This window comes from Grammomys surdaster, unplaced genomic scaffold, assembly GCF_004785775.1.
Source record: "Grammomys surdaster isolate TR1022 unplaced genomic scaffold, NIH_TR_1.0 146, whole genome shotgun sequence".
NCBI lineage: Eukaryota > Metazoa > Chordata > Mammalia > Rodentia > Muridae > Grammomys > Grammomys surdaster.
This window is the reverse complement of record NW_021604604.1, coordinates 7,701,749-7,718,322: the sequence shown is the minus strand read 5'-3', so window position 1 is coordinate 7,718,322 and position 16,574 is coordinate 7,701,749. Positions and strand designations below refer to the sequence as shown.

The window sequence follows — 16,574 nt, the reverse complement described above, 5'->3', positions numbered from 1 at the left end:
TGAGAGAGAGAGAGAGAGAGAGAGAGAGAGAGAGAGAGAGAGAGAGAGAGAGTGTGTTTCCTCCCTTTTGATTTGCTGGTTTGGGAATTTTTGCTTCTTGTGTTTTCTTGAGTGTGGTTAACCTCTTTAGTTTGAAGTTTTCCTTCTAGCATCTTCTGTAGAGCTGTATTATAGATAGATAGATGTTGCTTCAATTTGATTTTATCATGAAATGTCATATTTTCTCCAATTATTGTGATTGAAAGTTTTTCTGGGCATAGTAGTCCAGGCTGGCATCTGTGACCTCTTCGAGTCTGCAGGACATCTTTCTAACCTCTCCTGGCTCTTAGATTCTCCACTGAGAAGTCAGGTATTAGTCTAGTAAGTCTGCCTTTATGTGTTACTTGCTCTTTTTCCTTTACAGCTTTTAATATTCTTTCTTTGTTCCATATGTTAATGCTTTGATTATTATATGCTGAGGGAACTTTCTTTTCTTTTCTATTTGATATTCTGTATGCTTCTTATACCTTGATAGCCATTTCCTTCTGTAGTTTAGGGAATTTTTCTTTTATGATTTTGTTGAAAACATTTCCTGTGCCTTAGACCTGTATTTCTTCTTCTCCCTCAATTCATATTATTATCCTTGAATTTGGGCTTTTCATGGCGTTCAAGATTTCCTGGATGTTATGCACAAGGAATATTTTAGATTCAATATTTTTTGGACCAATATATCCTTCCTTTGATTATGTCTTTAGTGCCTGAGATTCTCTTGTGCTTTAATCTCTTGTGTTCTTTTGGTGATACTTGCCTCTAAGGTTCCTATTTGAGTTTCTAAATTTTCATTTTCAAATATCCCTCAGTTTGTGTTTTCTTTTATGTTTCTATTTCCACTTTCATGTCTTGACTGTTTTATTCATTTCCTTTTACTGTTTGTGTTCTCATAGATTTCTTGAAAGGATTTTAAAAAATTTCTTCTTTAAGGACCTCTATCATATTCACAAAAGCTGTGTTAAGATCTTTGTCTTGTGTTTCAGCTATGTTGCAATTTTAGGGCCTTCTTTGGTAGGGTATTGGGCTTTAATAGAGATATGCTGCCCTTGTTGTTATTGACTGTGCTCTTGTGCTGGCTTCTAGACATCTAGGTTTGGAAGACTGCAATTCTTGTTGCTAATATCTGGTCTTGTCTTTGTTGGATGGGCGATTTATTCCTTGGTTTCTGCTGCCCTCTCTTGTTCTTAGGATGTGGTGGCTACGTATTGTCTGGTACGTATTCTGATAGGTGTGGTTCCTGGGGACTTCCTGGTAAAAAGCATATTAGGAGCTAACACTGAGGGATGGGTATGGGCTACGAGGGGACTGCGGGAGAGAAGAAAGCAGGTTGTTCTTCCAGTATTGGGTTAGTCCCCTGGGAACGAGGCATTGAGTCAGTAAGGAGACACCACGAAAGATAGTCTGCTAAAAAGCTGGGGTTGAGCCTGGGGATTGGATATGAAGGAGAGGAGGGAAAGGCAAGACCTGAAGCTCACGTACCTGCTTCTCTGTCAGGCTTGGCTGGTGGGTTCCCAGAGAAATAGTTGAGAACTAGTATAACAGGATGATCGAGGATGAAGGAGAAGACCTGAGTTATCCACTGGAGATGGGGAACAGAGGGCGGGACAACAGATAGTCTGCTCTGGAGATGGATGAAACGATACTAGCGTATTGGACTTGGAGAAGAGGGTGATGTGGAAAAGACCTGCAGTTAGGTTACCTGCTTCCCCGGCTAGGCTAGAGTGCGCTGCGGAGTCTCAGGGAATGCCTGCTGGATTTGAGAAGTGAATTAAAATGTTAAGTTGGGGAAAGAAAGGTTCGAGGAGGTCTGTGTGCTGGAGACAGAGAGGACAGAGGGAGGCAAGGCTGTAGCAGGGGCTCTGCTGCAGAGCTAGGGATACAACGGGGGTGGGGGGCGATTGTATTTTGAGGAGAGGTTGGGGGTAACGTTCTGCAGTTAGCCTAATGGCTTCCCTGGCTGGAGTAGCCAGTGGGTTCATAGGTCGTGCCTGGTGGAGTTGGGGCTTGGGATATAGCAATAGTCAGGAAGGGAAATTTGTTGTGGAAGACCTGTGTGATCCTTTGGAGATGGGGATAGGGTGGCAGAGTGGGGGTGTAAGGCCACAGCAAATGTTCTGCTACAAAGCTGGGGATAAAACAAGACTAGGAGATTGGGTTTGGAGGAGTAAGGGAGAGGTGAAGTTCTGATGTTAGCCTACCTGCTTCCCTCGCCTGAGTCTTTTTTCCCCCTTTTTTAGGTTCTTGGTCTGCATAAGCAGGAAGCAGAGCTTGGACACTTCCATGAAAGCCAGAGTCCTATTTGGAAGCTGTTGGGACTACTTGGAGGCATCCATGGATTTTTCTTGATAGAAAAATGTTTCATCCTCCTTGTATCACCAGATACCAAGGTTTGTGTCTCCTTTGTCCTTTGGTTTGAGGTTTTGTTAGATTCATCTTGATTTCAGAAAGACTTGTGTAAAGGTGAAAGTTAGCACTGTGTGGACATGCACACCTTACATCCTACGTACCTGATGGGCTGACGAGAGGATCACAACTTCAGAGCCAGCCTGGGCTATAGAACAAGACTCTTAAAATACAAAGAAATAAAATTAAAAGAGGCCTAGGCATCTAGTTCAAATGGTGGAGTGCTTGTCTGCCATGTCCAAATCCCTGAGAGTTTGAGCCCCAGCAGGATGTAAATTGGGTTTCATGGTACACGACTATAACCCCAGCATTTGGGGAATGGAGATGAAGGATCAGGTCAAGGTTCATCCTTAGCTCGATAGAGAGTGCAAGGCCAGCCTGGGCTATCTCCAACAGATTAAATTAACCCATTAACTAATTAATTTGAAGTTTTAAAAAACGGGCTGGTGATCATTTTGGTGGTCAAGTGCCTCTCATGTGCAAGAGCCTAGATTTGATCCTCAGTTCTGTCACAGTGACGTCTTCACGAGTCGATCTGTGTAAGGGAAGACACAGTAATTTCAACAACAGACAGCCCTTTCTAACTAACATGTTAGTTCTTAACCATAGTTATTAATGTTTTTTAAAAGCCTATTACTGAGAAGGTAATATACATGTTGCAATCTTTTGTTTTACCTTCATGATTGGTTTAAAAAGGACAACATTTCAGGTTTGGGGAATGCAAAGTCCTACAGTCTACAAAGTAGTCCTCTTATCTCCACGAATGTGCTGGGGCTTATGCACATGTGAGATACATTTATTAATAACAACAACAACAACAACAATAATAACAATACAATTTAAGGTTCATGTTATTGCATACAATAAAAGGAATACAGATGTTGAAATGTTCACAAATGCATAATTGAGTAATGTAATTGGGGAGATATTATCTTAGTAGTTCCAGGGTGCAATACAATTTGACAATCATTTTTGTACCTATATCAAAGAGAAATAAAAATCAAATTTTATGTAAGTTTAATTTTTAGTAAATAAAATGACAATGTTAAACTACCTCCATTACAACCTTTCAGTCACAACTAGACTTTCTGAGGGTATGTTGTTAATGCACTCTGAGTATGTGCAGTGGTATTCCAAGGTGATATTTTTAATAAAATATTCATCAGTATGAGATTTTCCAGGCATTATTTTTATGTGTCTGCCCTAAAATGTTGACAAACAAAACATTGCATAGAGCCACAGGATTAAAAAAGTGTGCATGCATGTGTGCTTCTGGCCCCTGACTAGTTTTGCACTGTCCTTATCCTACAGGGTCTGCCATTAGTTAATGGACATGTGGGACATACCCACCATCTTGGACTCAATCCTGAATTAAATGACCAGTCAGGTGGAGGCAAGTCTATATCAACCATCCAGCTGGTATGTCAGTGAGCTGAAGTGGTCCACAGCCTCAGCTGACGTGTCTTTAAACCTCAGTGCACAGAGGAAGCGTGGTAGGGTAAAATGAGCAGGACCAATTCCTGATTGGCCTGTTCTTGACCAGGAGAAAAGCTGTTGAGAAAACTTTAGCAGTCACCTGAAAGCATTTATTTGTTTGTTTGTTTGTTTATTTATTTATTTATAGCACAAACCACATTCTCCACAGATTTAAGTCACCATCTGCACTATGAGATGTACTGTGAAGTATGATTAACATTAGTATTTTAGTTCTTTGTTCTCATAAGCCAGTTGAGCTTTGGGCTTTCCACTTTGTATAACCCTAAGTCACTTCTTGATTGATGCAAATAAATGCTGGGCAAGGGATCTGTTAGTCTGTTTTGGATGAGAGTGTTCATTTCATAATCCAGGAGAGAACCTGTTTTGTCTAGTGCTGTGTGCCATGGAAAGTACCATTGATGTGAATGGATTTCTCCCAATAGAGTTTTCTATATTAATTTTAAAAATAAAATTTCAATCAGGGTCAAGAAATATTCTCATTCTAGTTCTTAAGCAAAAACATATGGGGACGGGACAAATAGGAAGAGCACACAACTCTAAACTTATGAACATGAACGGGGGTTTGAAGTTCAAGGGTTAGCTGTATGTGAAGAGATGCTAGAAACACGAGTAATACACACACAGCAGAGAAATGCAGCAGGAGACTGCAGATCGAATGTTAACTCAGAGATGGGAACATAGAAAACGTTGCTTTAAAAGCAGTTTTAAAGCTGGCCATGGTGATGCACACCTGTGATCCTAGCACTAGATAGGTAGAAGCAAGTGGACTTCCTTGAGTTCAAGGCCAATCTGTGTATACAATGAGACCTTATCTCATAAAAGCAAAATAATAATGATGATGATAATAATGATTAGTTAATGAAATAAAATTATTTTAAAGCTTTAGTATATTTATTGTAAATGTACATTAAAATTTGATACGAAAGAGGATAACCTGAGGCTAAGATTAGTTTGAAAAATCATATTCCTGTTGGCTTTATTGGTTGGGTTGGAATAAAGGGTCTGGAGCACCAACATATTTGGAAGCAAGTCTCTGAAGTTAACTTAGCGAGTTTTAAACTGTCTGAACACTCCTTGTCCTGACATAACCACAATTCATTTTTTAATTAAGCACAGAATTGAAATAAAATTTTAAATTAATATTAGACCATTTGATGGGTTTGATTTTCTCCCTCCTTTTTTGGGGGAAAATGTAGGTTGAAGATGAAAACTTCATTTATTTATTTATTTTCATGTATAAGAGGTTTTGGAGGCTTGCCTCTAAATTCCATTGTACTGTGTAATGATATATAAATTTTAGAAAATGTGTATAAAATAAATATTTGAATTTATATCTTTCAGTAGAGTCAGAAAGCTTGTGATCATAAGCACATGTCTGGATAAGGTATAATTAGCATATTGCCCTTCAGGTGAGGAGATAATCTGTATCCCTCAGCTCCCTCCTTTGTTAGCCTTGCTTCTCCCCAGATAGCCTGTCTTCTGAATAGCTGCTATTCTTTTAACTTATGAACGCCATTTTTACTGTTACGTGACAATGATACTAGGTCTTACATTAATTTTTGTCATTTTCTACAACTTTGGGTGATTGGATTAGATGCAGACACTTTTTAAAAGAAGTTTTTAGTACTTCTTTAGAGTATATAATATAAATAAAGGATATAATTAACCTTGGAGGTACTCCATTTATGCAGCTAAGGGAAAGACATGACCCACACTGGGGAGGGACTTTCTGGTCATATGAGTGTTGAGGGGTCACTCACACTCCTTAAGTACCCCCTTCACTCAAGTGCTTAGAAGGAAGCCTAATAAGTGTGTTGGTTTACTAAGCCGGACTGGGGTGGAATGGTTATTTTAAATGTGTTCTCTTTACAAGTAAGAACTGTAAGCACAGAGAATGTGGATCAGAGATTGGACTGAATTAAAATCGTAACTCATGTACATGATGATTTCAAAATCTTACATAGTTAAAAATTTTGAATCATCTAGTTGTATTTTGTGTCTGTTGTTTGACTCTATATATGGGCAAAATTCTTTTACTGACTGGCAAACCAATAAGAGAGCATTGTGCCATAGAGAAGGGCATATGACATTGGGTTAGCTTGGGTTTTTCCTTACTAGTTGAGTGTACCAACCACTTAAGATTGAGAGATGAGTCTGTCTCAGGTCAGCCTTCAGAAGACATGCCAAATTAGATCAAGAACCATGCTCTAAACTTTTGTCTTTAGTAATGGCTTATGTAACTTAAAGAGTTTAAATGAACCACAGGCTTGCTGAAACATATTCAGTCCTCTATGGAGGATACTGTTTTTCCCTACACATAGATAATGCAAAGAGTATGCTCTATTCATAATTCTTGTTCTACTTTGTATGATGTGTGTATAAAATGGCAGTTCAGATATGTATCTGGAGTGTTCAAATGCCTTTTAAATGCCAGTGTAACTCTTTAGATATTTCAGATGCCAACCCAATGTCACAGTTACTCACTCTTTACTAATTATATTTTAATTCAACATAGAAAGGCCCAGAAGATTCACAGACAGTTGAAGTACCCATAGGCAATGTGCCAGCCTCCAACAGAAACTGTGAGTACCAATTTTACAGTTAAAATTCAAATAATAAGGGCTGGAGAGATTGCTCAGTATTTAAGAGCACCTGACTGCTCTTCTAGAGGTCCTGAGTTCAATTTCCAGCAATCACATAGTGGCTCAAAACCATCTATAAGGGGATATGATTGTCGCTTCTGATATGCAGAAGACAGAGCACTCATACATAAAATACATAAATAAGTATAAGTAAGTCTTTAAAAATTAAATATAAGTGATACAGAAAAAGGTTATATCTGTTTTTAAACAAATATGTCAAAAAGTAATGACATTGCGTAGTAGATCTCTATTTCACGATGAAAAGCTTTTCAATAAAATCTTCAGGGAGCACTCATTCTTGTCTTTCTCCCAAGCATCACATACTAATATGAACTTTATTCCATTTAAACTTCTATGTTGTTCCAGATCTTTAATTCACTATTATTTATGGAGGCATTATTTTCTTTCATGTCTGTCTCATTTGTTACACTGTCAACTATAGGCTTATATTTTTCAAAACCTACATTAATAATTATACTTAAATGCTTTAATCTCCCTTCTAGCCCACCACCCAGCAGAGGTAGTAGAAAGGAAAGGTTAATAGGGCAAAGAGAATGTGAACCTGTTTAGAAATAATTCTTTGGGGTGAATCCAATCTGTATTGTCAGGATATCAGCAGTTCAGTTGACACGAAACAGCAGCAGCAGCAGCTCAACCTACTCACAAATATCATTCGAGAATCAGAAATGGTAGACTGACCTAGAAGAAACCGTGAGGCTCTGACAATCAGCCTGAGTCAACCAACAGAAGCAGCAAGAAGCTGCCAGACCACCAGATGTTCTTTGGTGTGTTTCTCTCTATGGAGTCATGACCACCAATGATCAGCAAACAGTGGCAAGGTGAACCAAAGCCACACAGCATCATCCACTGTCTGTTGGGTTATATTTATATCCTTTCCAAACATCACATGTTCTCTGAAGTGTCTACTCTAGCAAAAATCTCACGCTATTTTTCCAGGCAGTTTCAAGAAAAACACCACATGTCTGTTCTCAGCAAAACATCTTCCCACATGTCTGCTTTAGTAAAAGCATTCTCTCAGAAGACAGTTTCCAGAAAAAACATCACATGACACAACTGAGTCTCCAAAGAAAAAAGAAACTTCCACTTCAGTCACTGACATAGCAACATTCCAGTCAGCAATTTGCATTCATATCTTATTCTACTACCTACTTATTTCTCTGTGGGTACACTATCTATATTTCTTTGCTTTCCACAATTAATTTATTTCTGTGGCTGGGAAGAGGATTTTTATTTGAGACAGGATCTTATCTTCTATCCAGACTGGCCTGGCACTCACTACATAGGTGAGGTTGGCCTGCCATTCGTGGCAACTGTCTTGCCTCAGCCTCCTAAGTGCTGAGCAAACAGGTATCAGCCCTCCTGCCTGGTTTGTTTCTATTATTTCTGAATTTAATCTATGTCCTTTCTTATCTCATTCATCAGTTCATCAATGCTTATGTTTCTGAATAATTCTTTCAAGTTTGGCTTCCATTTGGTGTGATTTTCATCAGTTTCTCTAATACCTATAATTTTCTTATTTATGTTATTCTTCTGGAACAAAAACTCCATAATATTTGAATGCTAATCAGTCATGATTAATGTCTCTAATTCTGCTTCAATAAATTAGGAGATCAAGTATAAAGTTATCATGGAATAGACACTGTGGTAAACATTTGGGATGGATGATATCACTTGATTCTCCAATAGCTCAATGAAACGAGAGTCAATATTCTTAAGTTATACAAGTAAATAAACTGGTTGTTGGTGAGGCTACACAACTAGTGAGCTCTGGCATAAAGGAACAGAGGAAATATTAGTGCATCAAAATTTCCTGTGATTGTTCCTGCATATGCTGATGGATTCTCTCAAGTCTCTTATTCGTTGAGGATGTATGTCGGGGAGCTGGGGCTGCGGCTCAGTGGTAGAGCATTTGTCTGGCATGTATAAGGCCCAGGAATTGATCACCAGCATGAACAATATAGTCTGAAGATGTGTTGTGTTTGAGGCCTTGTGTAGTACTGCAGAACAGAATAAGCATGTTCATTGTCTGCAGCTTGCCATGTAACTCGTAATGTAAATACTAATAAGCATAAGAACAAAAATTATTACTATATATGTTATTATGACAATAATTGCTCTATTTTTAGCAATATTAAATCAGGGAATTTACTGATTTGATTCAAAACATGTACTTTCTTATTCTGTCCCATTCTACTTTCAGGATGTTGCTTAATTCTTTTGTAAATATATTTAATTTCTTTTATATGTGTGAGTATTTGGTCTGCATGTATGTTTGTGCTCCACATGAGTGCTCAGTACCATCCGTGGCCAGAGGAAGGAGTCAGATCCTCTGAAACTGAAGTTAAAGATGGTTGTGAGTCTCCATGTAAATGCTGGAAATTAAGCTTGGGTCCTCTCTAAGAGCAGATAGTGTACCTACCTGCCAAGCCATCTCTCTGGCTCAAAGATATTACTTAATTCTTATATAATTTTTAGTTCCAGTATGAATTTGGAATGTTTGGCATCTAGTGGTCTATGCCAGACTTGGTTGGTTTTACTTTTGAAATAAAGGAAAGGGGAAAGGGGAGAGGGTATGCCAAATCTAATTAGGAGCAGAGTGTGGGAACCACACAAGGAAGCCACAACCATTGCATGCAAATCATCTTTCTACTACAGGTATCAAGCTTGGCATACAGAAAGAACAGTGAGCAAATCCAAATTAAAACCTGCCGCTGCTGTTTGCCAGGAAAACACTGAGTTAGCTTTGACTCTGTGATTGCTTGTCTCATATTACCTCATTGGTAGGGCTCAACTTGTATTTCAAAAGACAGGATGTGAAAATCCTATCCATGGTCTGATTTAAATAAACAAAACCCCAAATCAGATTAGTTCTAGCCTCTGCTTCGTGGTGGAAAATTTCAGATGGTTCAGACATGCGTGACTCTGGAGACTGCCAGGCACTTTAACAAAGGTTTAATATTAGAGTTATTTTGGTATCAAGTTTATTATACTGCCAGCAAATGCTTATCTTCTCCTCAATGCTTAAACGCTCCTGCTGAATATGCACAGAAGCACAGTGTGTTCTTTGTGGCTTACATGCAAATGTGTATATTTGCCTTTCATCCTCCTATCTACCCATATTGTGGCATTTTAGAAGCCTTTAATCAGAGATGATAAAGTGATAGACAATGAAAATAGGCCATGCAGTCTCCTAGAAAGGGCTAGATCTCTGAAACTGTTGCATTTGAATGTATTCTATCGGTATCTAAACTGCACTGTAGGCATAAGGAAAACACCTTTTTTTTTTTTCTCAGACAGCTGTTCTGCAAATGTATCAGTTTAAATTAAATTACTTTATAAAAAGAAACTTTGTTTTTGAAAATTGGCAGGAGCAGCTAAGTGATTTCATGGTGTCAAACCTGTGTGTTTATGATTGATTACTCCTGGAGCTCTTTCCAGTTTTAACAAAGGATTAAATGAGTTAGTAAACCCTGAAAAGGTGTAAATTTGCTCTATCTTTTCCTTTTTCAGACTGCAGATTAAACCTAGTCCTTCATATTTGCCAGACAAGAGCTTTACCACTAAACTATACTCTGATACATTAATTCGATTCTTGTTTGTTTGTTTGTTTGTTTGTTTGTTTTTGAGACAGGACTTCTCTATGTAGCAGTTCAGGCTGTCCTAGAACTCAGTTTGTAGACCAGGCTGCCTCTGTCTCCCGAGTGCTAGGAACAAAAGTGTATTCCACTATGCTTGCTCAGCTCAATTCTTTTTTTTTTTTTTTTTTGGTTTTTGGAGACAGGGTTTCTCTGTGTAGTCCTGGCTGTCCTGGAACTCACTCTGTAGACCAGGCTGGCCTCGAACTCAGAAATCCGCCTGCCTCTGCCTCCCAAGTGCTGGGATTAAAGGCGTGTACCACCACCGCCCGGCTGCTCAGCTCAATTCTTAATATTTGCAAACAAGTATGAGCTTCAGAAATAAATTTCATAGGCAGTCTTAGTAACAGTCGATGTAGGTATCTCTTGCTTGAAAATGCTAATTATGGTCATCACTTAGTGAAATATACAGTGTACCAAATTATATTACTATTACAAAATACCAAGTCATGCTGGTATATAGTACCTCTCATTCTTAGGACATCAATAGCCAATGAGTGAGAAAATAGTCCTCTTTCTATTTCTACCAAGTAAAATTGTTTGGAAAATATACTCAGTTCCAATAGTGACAATAACTACTACTTACACCTCTTTCACAGAATAGTTGAAGCTGAATAATGAAGGTTTAGACTGTAGTAACTGGTAAATGTCTTGTCTTACTAACTGGAATAACCCAGGTAGCTTTCTGTCAGAACAAGTGCTATTGTCAGTCCTTTTTGTTGGTTATTCACGTCTATAATTGGGTTGCAATATGCAATTGGGGTTTCTTTTTCTTTTTTTAAATGGAAATTCTTTCTATTAAAACCCAATTATAATCCATTTATTTTTGTCAATTACTAAGCAGATAGCTTGCACAATATAATATAAACCTATGTAAACAAAAAAACCCCGCCTCTTTTATTTTGTTGAGTGTCTAACTGTTCTGGTACTAAAAGTTATTTCCCAGCAAGACAAGCACAGTGAGTAATTGTTACAAAGATAATTGGGAGCCAGAAGAGTCAATTGTGGTTCTGTTTTGGATGCTTTTGGGCAGCGAACAAGGCAGTTTAGAAGAGTCATTAGCCCAGTCACATTAGGGAATACAATGATCCCATGATGACAGGAAGTACACTTAGCAGATTGGTGGACCATCAGGATCAAAGCAACAGCTCCGGGTGGTCAGTAGCATGCAAATGGTATCCTACAGGGAATTTTGTCTCAACACACTAACACTGGTGTGCTCTAACCAATCTCTATATGTGGGTAATATAGATGATAGAATTTTCTTTTCTGTGTCTGAACCCAAAAGACTAAGGCCAAAGTTAAGGTGAGGAATGGGCTCACTTTCTGGTTCATGGATAGCATCTTCCTACTGAGCCCTCACATAGTGAGCAGGGTAAGACAGTAGCTCCAACTCATCACCTAACTCCTATAAGGCTCTACTTCCTTGTAGCATCACATCAAAAAGTCAGGTTTCAGCATATGAATACAGTGCAGGTCATTATCATCTCTCATAGAGCATGGTTCTTAAGTGATGTTAAAATGCTTTACAAGACCACAATAGAAAAGATATTAGTAGCCTCTCACTGGTTTGCAGGACTGCTTTAGATTTCATCTTTGGCGTACGTATTAGCTACTTTCCTATTGCTGTCATGAAACACCATGACCTAGACAACTTAAAAAAGAAAGCATTTAGTTGTGTATATAGCTTCAGAGGGTTAGAGTCCACGATGGCAGAAGAAAGGCATGAAGGCAGGAACAACAGAGAGCTCATATGTCAAACCACAAGTAGAAGGTAGAGAGACACCCAGAATAAAGCAAGCCTTTGAAACCCCGAAGCTCACACCCAGTAATACTTCTGCCAATAGAGTGACAACTCCCAATCCTTACCAAACAGTTTCACCAACTGGGTTTAAGTATTCAAACACATGAACCTATGGGTTCCAGTCTAATTCAAATCACCATAGCTTAGCTCATTAAAATGAAGACTCCAGATGTCAGCACATAATTTATTTTATACTTGGTCAAAGCAGTTAAAAAAAATAGTGACTTCCATTTTTATTGGGTGCCACTGTTTATTTCTAGTTCTGCCTTATCTTTAAAGCAGAGTGTAGTGGGACTGTTAATGAGGTCTGAAGTGAGGATGTTAGAGGAGATGGGACAGGTGCTTGGATGTGAGGGAACAGTGACATCTCTGCTACTTTATTTACACTTCTCACTCCTTCCTTTGGTTCTATAGGCAAAACCATCAGCTTATTGGCCGTTATGATCCTGGTTGGAGATAGCCTGCACAATTTTGCAGATGGCCTAGTAATAGGCACGGCCTTCTCCTCTTCATTGGAATCAGGAGTGACCACAACAATTGCTATTTTGTGTCATGAAATCCCACATGAAATGGGTAAGTGTTCCTGTTTCTGGGGGTTCCTAGTCCATCCCCATGAACAGCTTGCTTGAATTCTTCTCCAGACTCATAATAAAAAAAATGGTAACCTTACTTTTCAATTACCTCTGATTTTTTATTTATCTAAACCATAAGCAAAACAAAACAAAAGATAGCCAAGTAAAATGAAAACGTGTACCCTGAGATAAAGCTCAAATACACTCTTTGTCTTCTTTCCCAGGGTTAGGAATTATGCCCCAGGGATTCCAGCTGATTCAGTATAGGAGAGAGGCATTCAGAGAAGTCATTCTAAAGAACTTTAGCAAAGACTTCAAAATCTGAGCGTTAAATATAGTAAACATGTTAAGAGGGGAACTGATGTGTTTAAAAATGGGCCTGTGAGATGACACATTTAAATTAAAATCAAAGCATGAATCATCATGATTAATATAGAATAATTAAAGCTAAGCATAAAGTTGAAGCAACCAATATATGGTATCAGATACATATAAGACCTTTTGTATTGTGCAAACTTAGTAACCTTGTATACCAATCTTGCTTCCTAAGAACCAGGACTAAAACAGCTAAATAACTAAAATAAGTCTTTCTAAAACAGGCCTGGAATCAGAGGAGGGAGAGCTGTCTACATATGTGTACTAGAGAGGGGCCTCTACCTGGCTAGCTTTAATTATCAATTTGGCATAGCCTAGGGTTACCCAAGAAGGGTGTATACATTGAGGGATTGCCTAAATGAGTTTGGTGGCCTGGGGGCATGTCTGCTAGGGATCATCTTCATTGTTCATTGATGGACTAAGTGATCCTAGCCCATGGTGGACAGCATCATTCTCTGATCTGGGGGCCTGAGCTGTTTAAGAAAGCTAGCTAAGCATAAACTGGGTTGAGCCATCAAGCAGCATCCCTCCAAAGTTTCTGATTCAAAGGTCTTGCTTGAGTTGGTACTCTAACATCTTTTTATGATGGACTGTGACCTGGAAGTATAACACAAAATAAATCCTTTCCTCCCTTAAGATTTTGATCAGAGTGTATAACCATAGCAAGAAAGAAGAAACTAGCATAGGCTCCTTCCGTTTTCAATTTCAAGTTCATGTTGTTCCATGGGCAACTCCTGCCCTCTTGTGTTCAATGTCCATTCCCCAAAGTCCAGTTACCAAGTTATTATTGACCCCCTTTAGCCAATGTCCTTTATGTTCCCATTAAAATTTAACTGTTCTGTACATTAAACCCTATGGCCATGTGTTTAGCTGCTAAACTAGTGGCATGGTATTTGACTTTCAACCTCAAATCACCTGGCAGTGTAGCAGTTTGTAGCAGGCCAGTGCAGTAGTATCAAGAGCTATTCCTGGGACCCATTATACAATGGAATCAGGGAATGGAGCCACACATGTTTCTTCAGTTTCAGCTTCTATTGGATGATGGAGACTGAGAAATAAACACTCTAGATTTGGAGGTAAAATGTTCATTGTTGACACTAAGGTATGGCAAGGTATGGTGTTCTCTCATCATGAAGATAGAAAATCATTTTCTAAACAGAGATTTTGTTACTCTTATTAACTTTTTGAGGATTTAAAAAATCTCTAATTGAGATGTTTTCCTCTTTCTGTACAAACAGGTCTGAAATAAGTAATCTATAAAAACCTATAGAATATCATGATTCTTGTGGCAAGGATCCAGGGCAAAGCAACAACAAGAACCAACTCAGAAACTCCAGGGATGAGGGTGTCTTTGTTTTTCATTTATCTGATTTAAAAATGCTGCAGAGTATCAGGGGTTGGAGAACAAGTCACAGACCTTTCTGAAGGGGTTATATTTGGGCAAAGGAGTAGAACCTCTCCACCCTCAACTTCATCTGGGTGGTGAGCCCCAGAGATGTAAGGTAGATGTGCTTAATAACTGATCATTCATCTTTGCTTCCTGAACAAGTTCCATTTGCTGGAATTAAAAGCAAACCAGTAGTCCATGAACTTATCAAAAGCATCTTCACACAAGTGACAGTGGCATATTTTCTTCCCCCGTCCCAAACTCCAGGAGACTTTGCAGTGCTCTTGAGCTCAGGACTCTCCGTCAGGACTGCCATCCTGATGAACTTTCTAAGTGCTCTGACGGCCTTCGTAGGACTGTACATTGGTCTCTCCGTGTCTGCTGACCCACGTGTCCAAGACTGGATTTTAACAGTGACTGCTGGGATGTTCTTATATCTTTCCTTGGTGGGAATGGTAAGCTTTATGTGTTTTCTGTTTCGTTTTGATGACATCAGAAATGGGAAAACCAACTGAAAACAGAGGGTTTTTAATTAATTTTTAATTAAAATGGGAATGTCTTAGGAGTTGTAAAATGTAGATAGAGAGAATATAGAAAAGTAAATATTCTGTGGAATCCAAGAAGGTAAATTGTAAGCAGAAGGAACGTAACTTAAGACTCAGAAAATGCTGACGTTCTGACAGCAATGGAAGTGGAAGGCTGCAATCATAGCCCCAAACCTGGCAACCAAGTATGCTATCCCTGCTCTGTCTCTGTACAAAAAGCTGAGACTGGTAGCTGAAAATGGAAGTGCTCTCAAACAGCCATTCTTCCTGTAAGGTATACAACAGTTCAAAACAATTTGTCATTAGATCCATAATCAACCCCATGTATTAAAAAACAGTTCATTTTTTAATATGGAAGGACTATCATTCTGGTGAAATAAGGAACATTATGGCAGCCATTTTGGATCTAAATCACAATATATTTCTTAAAGAGATTCTTAATAATAATGAAAACCTGCTTACTAATTTTCATTCTCTATAATCGTATTAAGAAAATTAGAACCTTGGAAAATTTTACCCACATGTTATATCGCCACTTCTTTGTTGCTGTATTTTCCTCTTCTGTCTTCCTTTCTTTATTTCCTTTTTTCCTGTGTAATTCTCTCCATAAGATAGACCATTTTTCTCTAACATTACCCTCTGTTGGACTTGTTTGCATTGTAAATAGGTTTAGGATGGGGCTGGGGATATACCTCAGTTAATTGAGTACATACCTGGCTCGCATGCACAGAGCCTAGAGTTCATTCCCCCGCGGTATGTAAACCTATCATGGTGATGCACACCTGTAATTCCAGCACATAGGAGATAGAGACAGAAGAATCAGGAGTTCATCCTGAGCTATATAACGAGTTTGAGGTCAGCCTAAGCTCCAGGTCTTGTCTAAAAACAAAAGTGAACGTCCTCCTAGAAAAAGGTAAATTATCAACCCTTCTTCTGAGTTAGAAGACAGCAAAGAAAAATGAAATGAATGGATAATTCAGCCTGAACAAAAGCAAATTCTCCTATTCCCCATATCCTGGAGAAGATAAAGCAAAATAAACAGTCTTGAAGGTGATTCGTGGAGCAGATCCTTAGGGATTGACTAACGGTGCTGCGGGACACGGTTATTTGCTGTCCAGGAAGTAAGTACAGAGTTGTTCCATAAGAGAAAAAAATAAGAGAACAAGAAGTGGAGCTTCTACAAGCAGAGGACCAGAGTGTCCTGAGGGCAGATTTCAGAGTGGCTCCCAGGGTAAGCGCCAGCTTTGAACCCCGAACTTCTGATCCCTGGCAGCTTCTCTTAATCACAAAGTCAAGTGGATAAAGTCAATGCCAGGCATACTCTCTGTTTAGAAATCTTTCTAAATGTTACTTGCCATGCTATCAAAACATTTTGATTTTAATAATGAAACTAAAAGGATATGAAATTCTACCTCTAACCTTTGCCTCCCAACCCAAGGTCACTGATACTCCTGTTATCCTTCTGAAGTAAGGAATTGGAATTTCTAACCTTTTGTTATGTTTAAAAACATGCCACCACTTCCCATTAATTTTGGTGAGCTACCCATCACTTCTCATTAATTGAGGTGAGCTACCCATCGTTCAAATGCCTCTGTCAGTCTTCAAGTTCACTTCTGAACCCCCCCCACTTTCCCCCCCACTTCAGCTTCTTACTCTCTTGTCC

General features: G+C 38.8%; 1 protein-coding gene across 2 annotated transcripts in view; it reads left to right on the top strand.

The window, feature by feature from the left end:
* Slc39a12 (solute carrier family 39 member 12) overlaps positions 1–16,574 on the top strand; it is an 83,962-nt gene that overhangs the window by 37,457 nt on the left and 29,931 nt on the right. The window contains exons 8-12 of one of the 2 annotated variants that reach the window (XM_028764946.1): positions 2,268–2,417; positions 3,745–3,852; positions 6,446–6,512; positions 12,447–12,605; positions 14,634–14,821. In XM_028764946.1, the coding sequence (XP_028620779.1) occupies positions 2,268–2,417; positions 3,745–3,852; positions 6,446–6,512; positions 12,447–12,605; positions 14,634–14,821 (672 nt within the window). The remainder of the gene's footprint in view (positions 1–2,267; positions 2,418–3,744; positions 3,853–6,445; positions 6,513–12,446; positions 12,606–14,633; positions 14,822–16,574) is intronic. The other variant, XM_028764947.1, reaches the window with a different exon arrangement.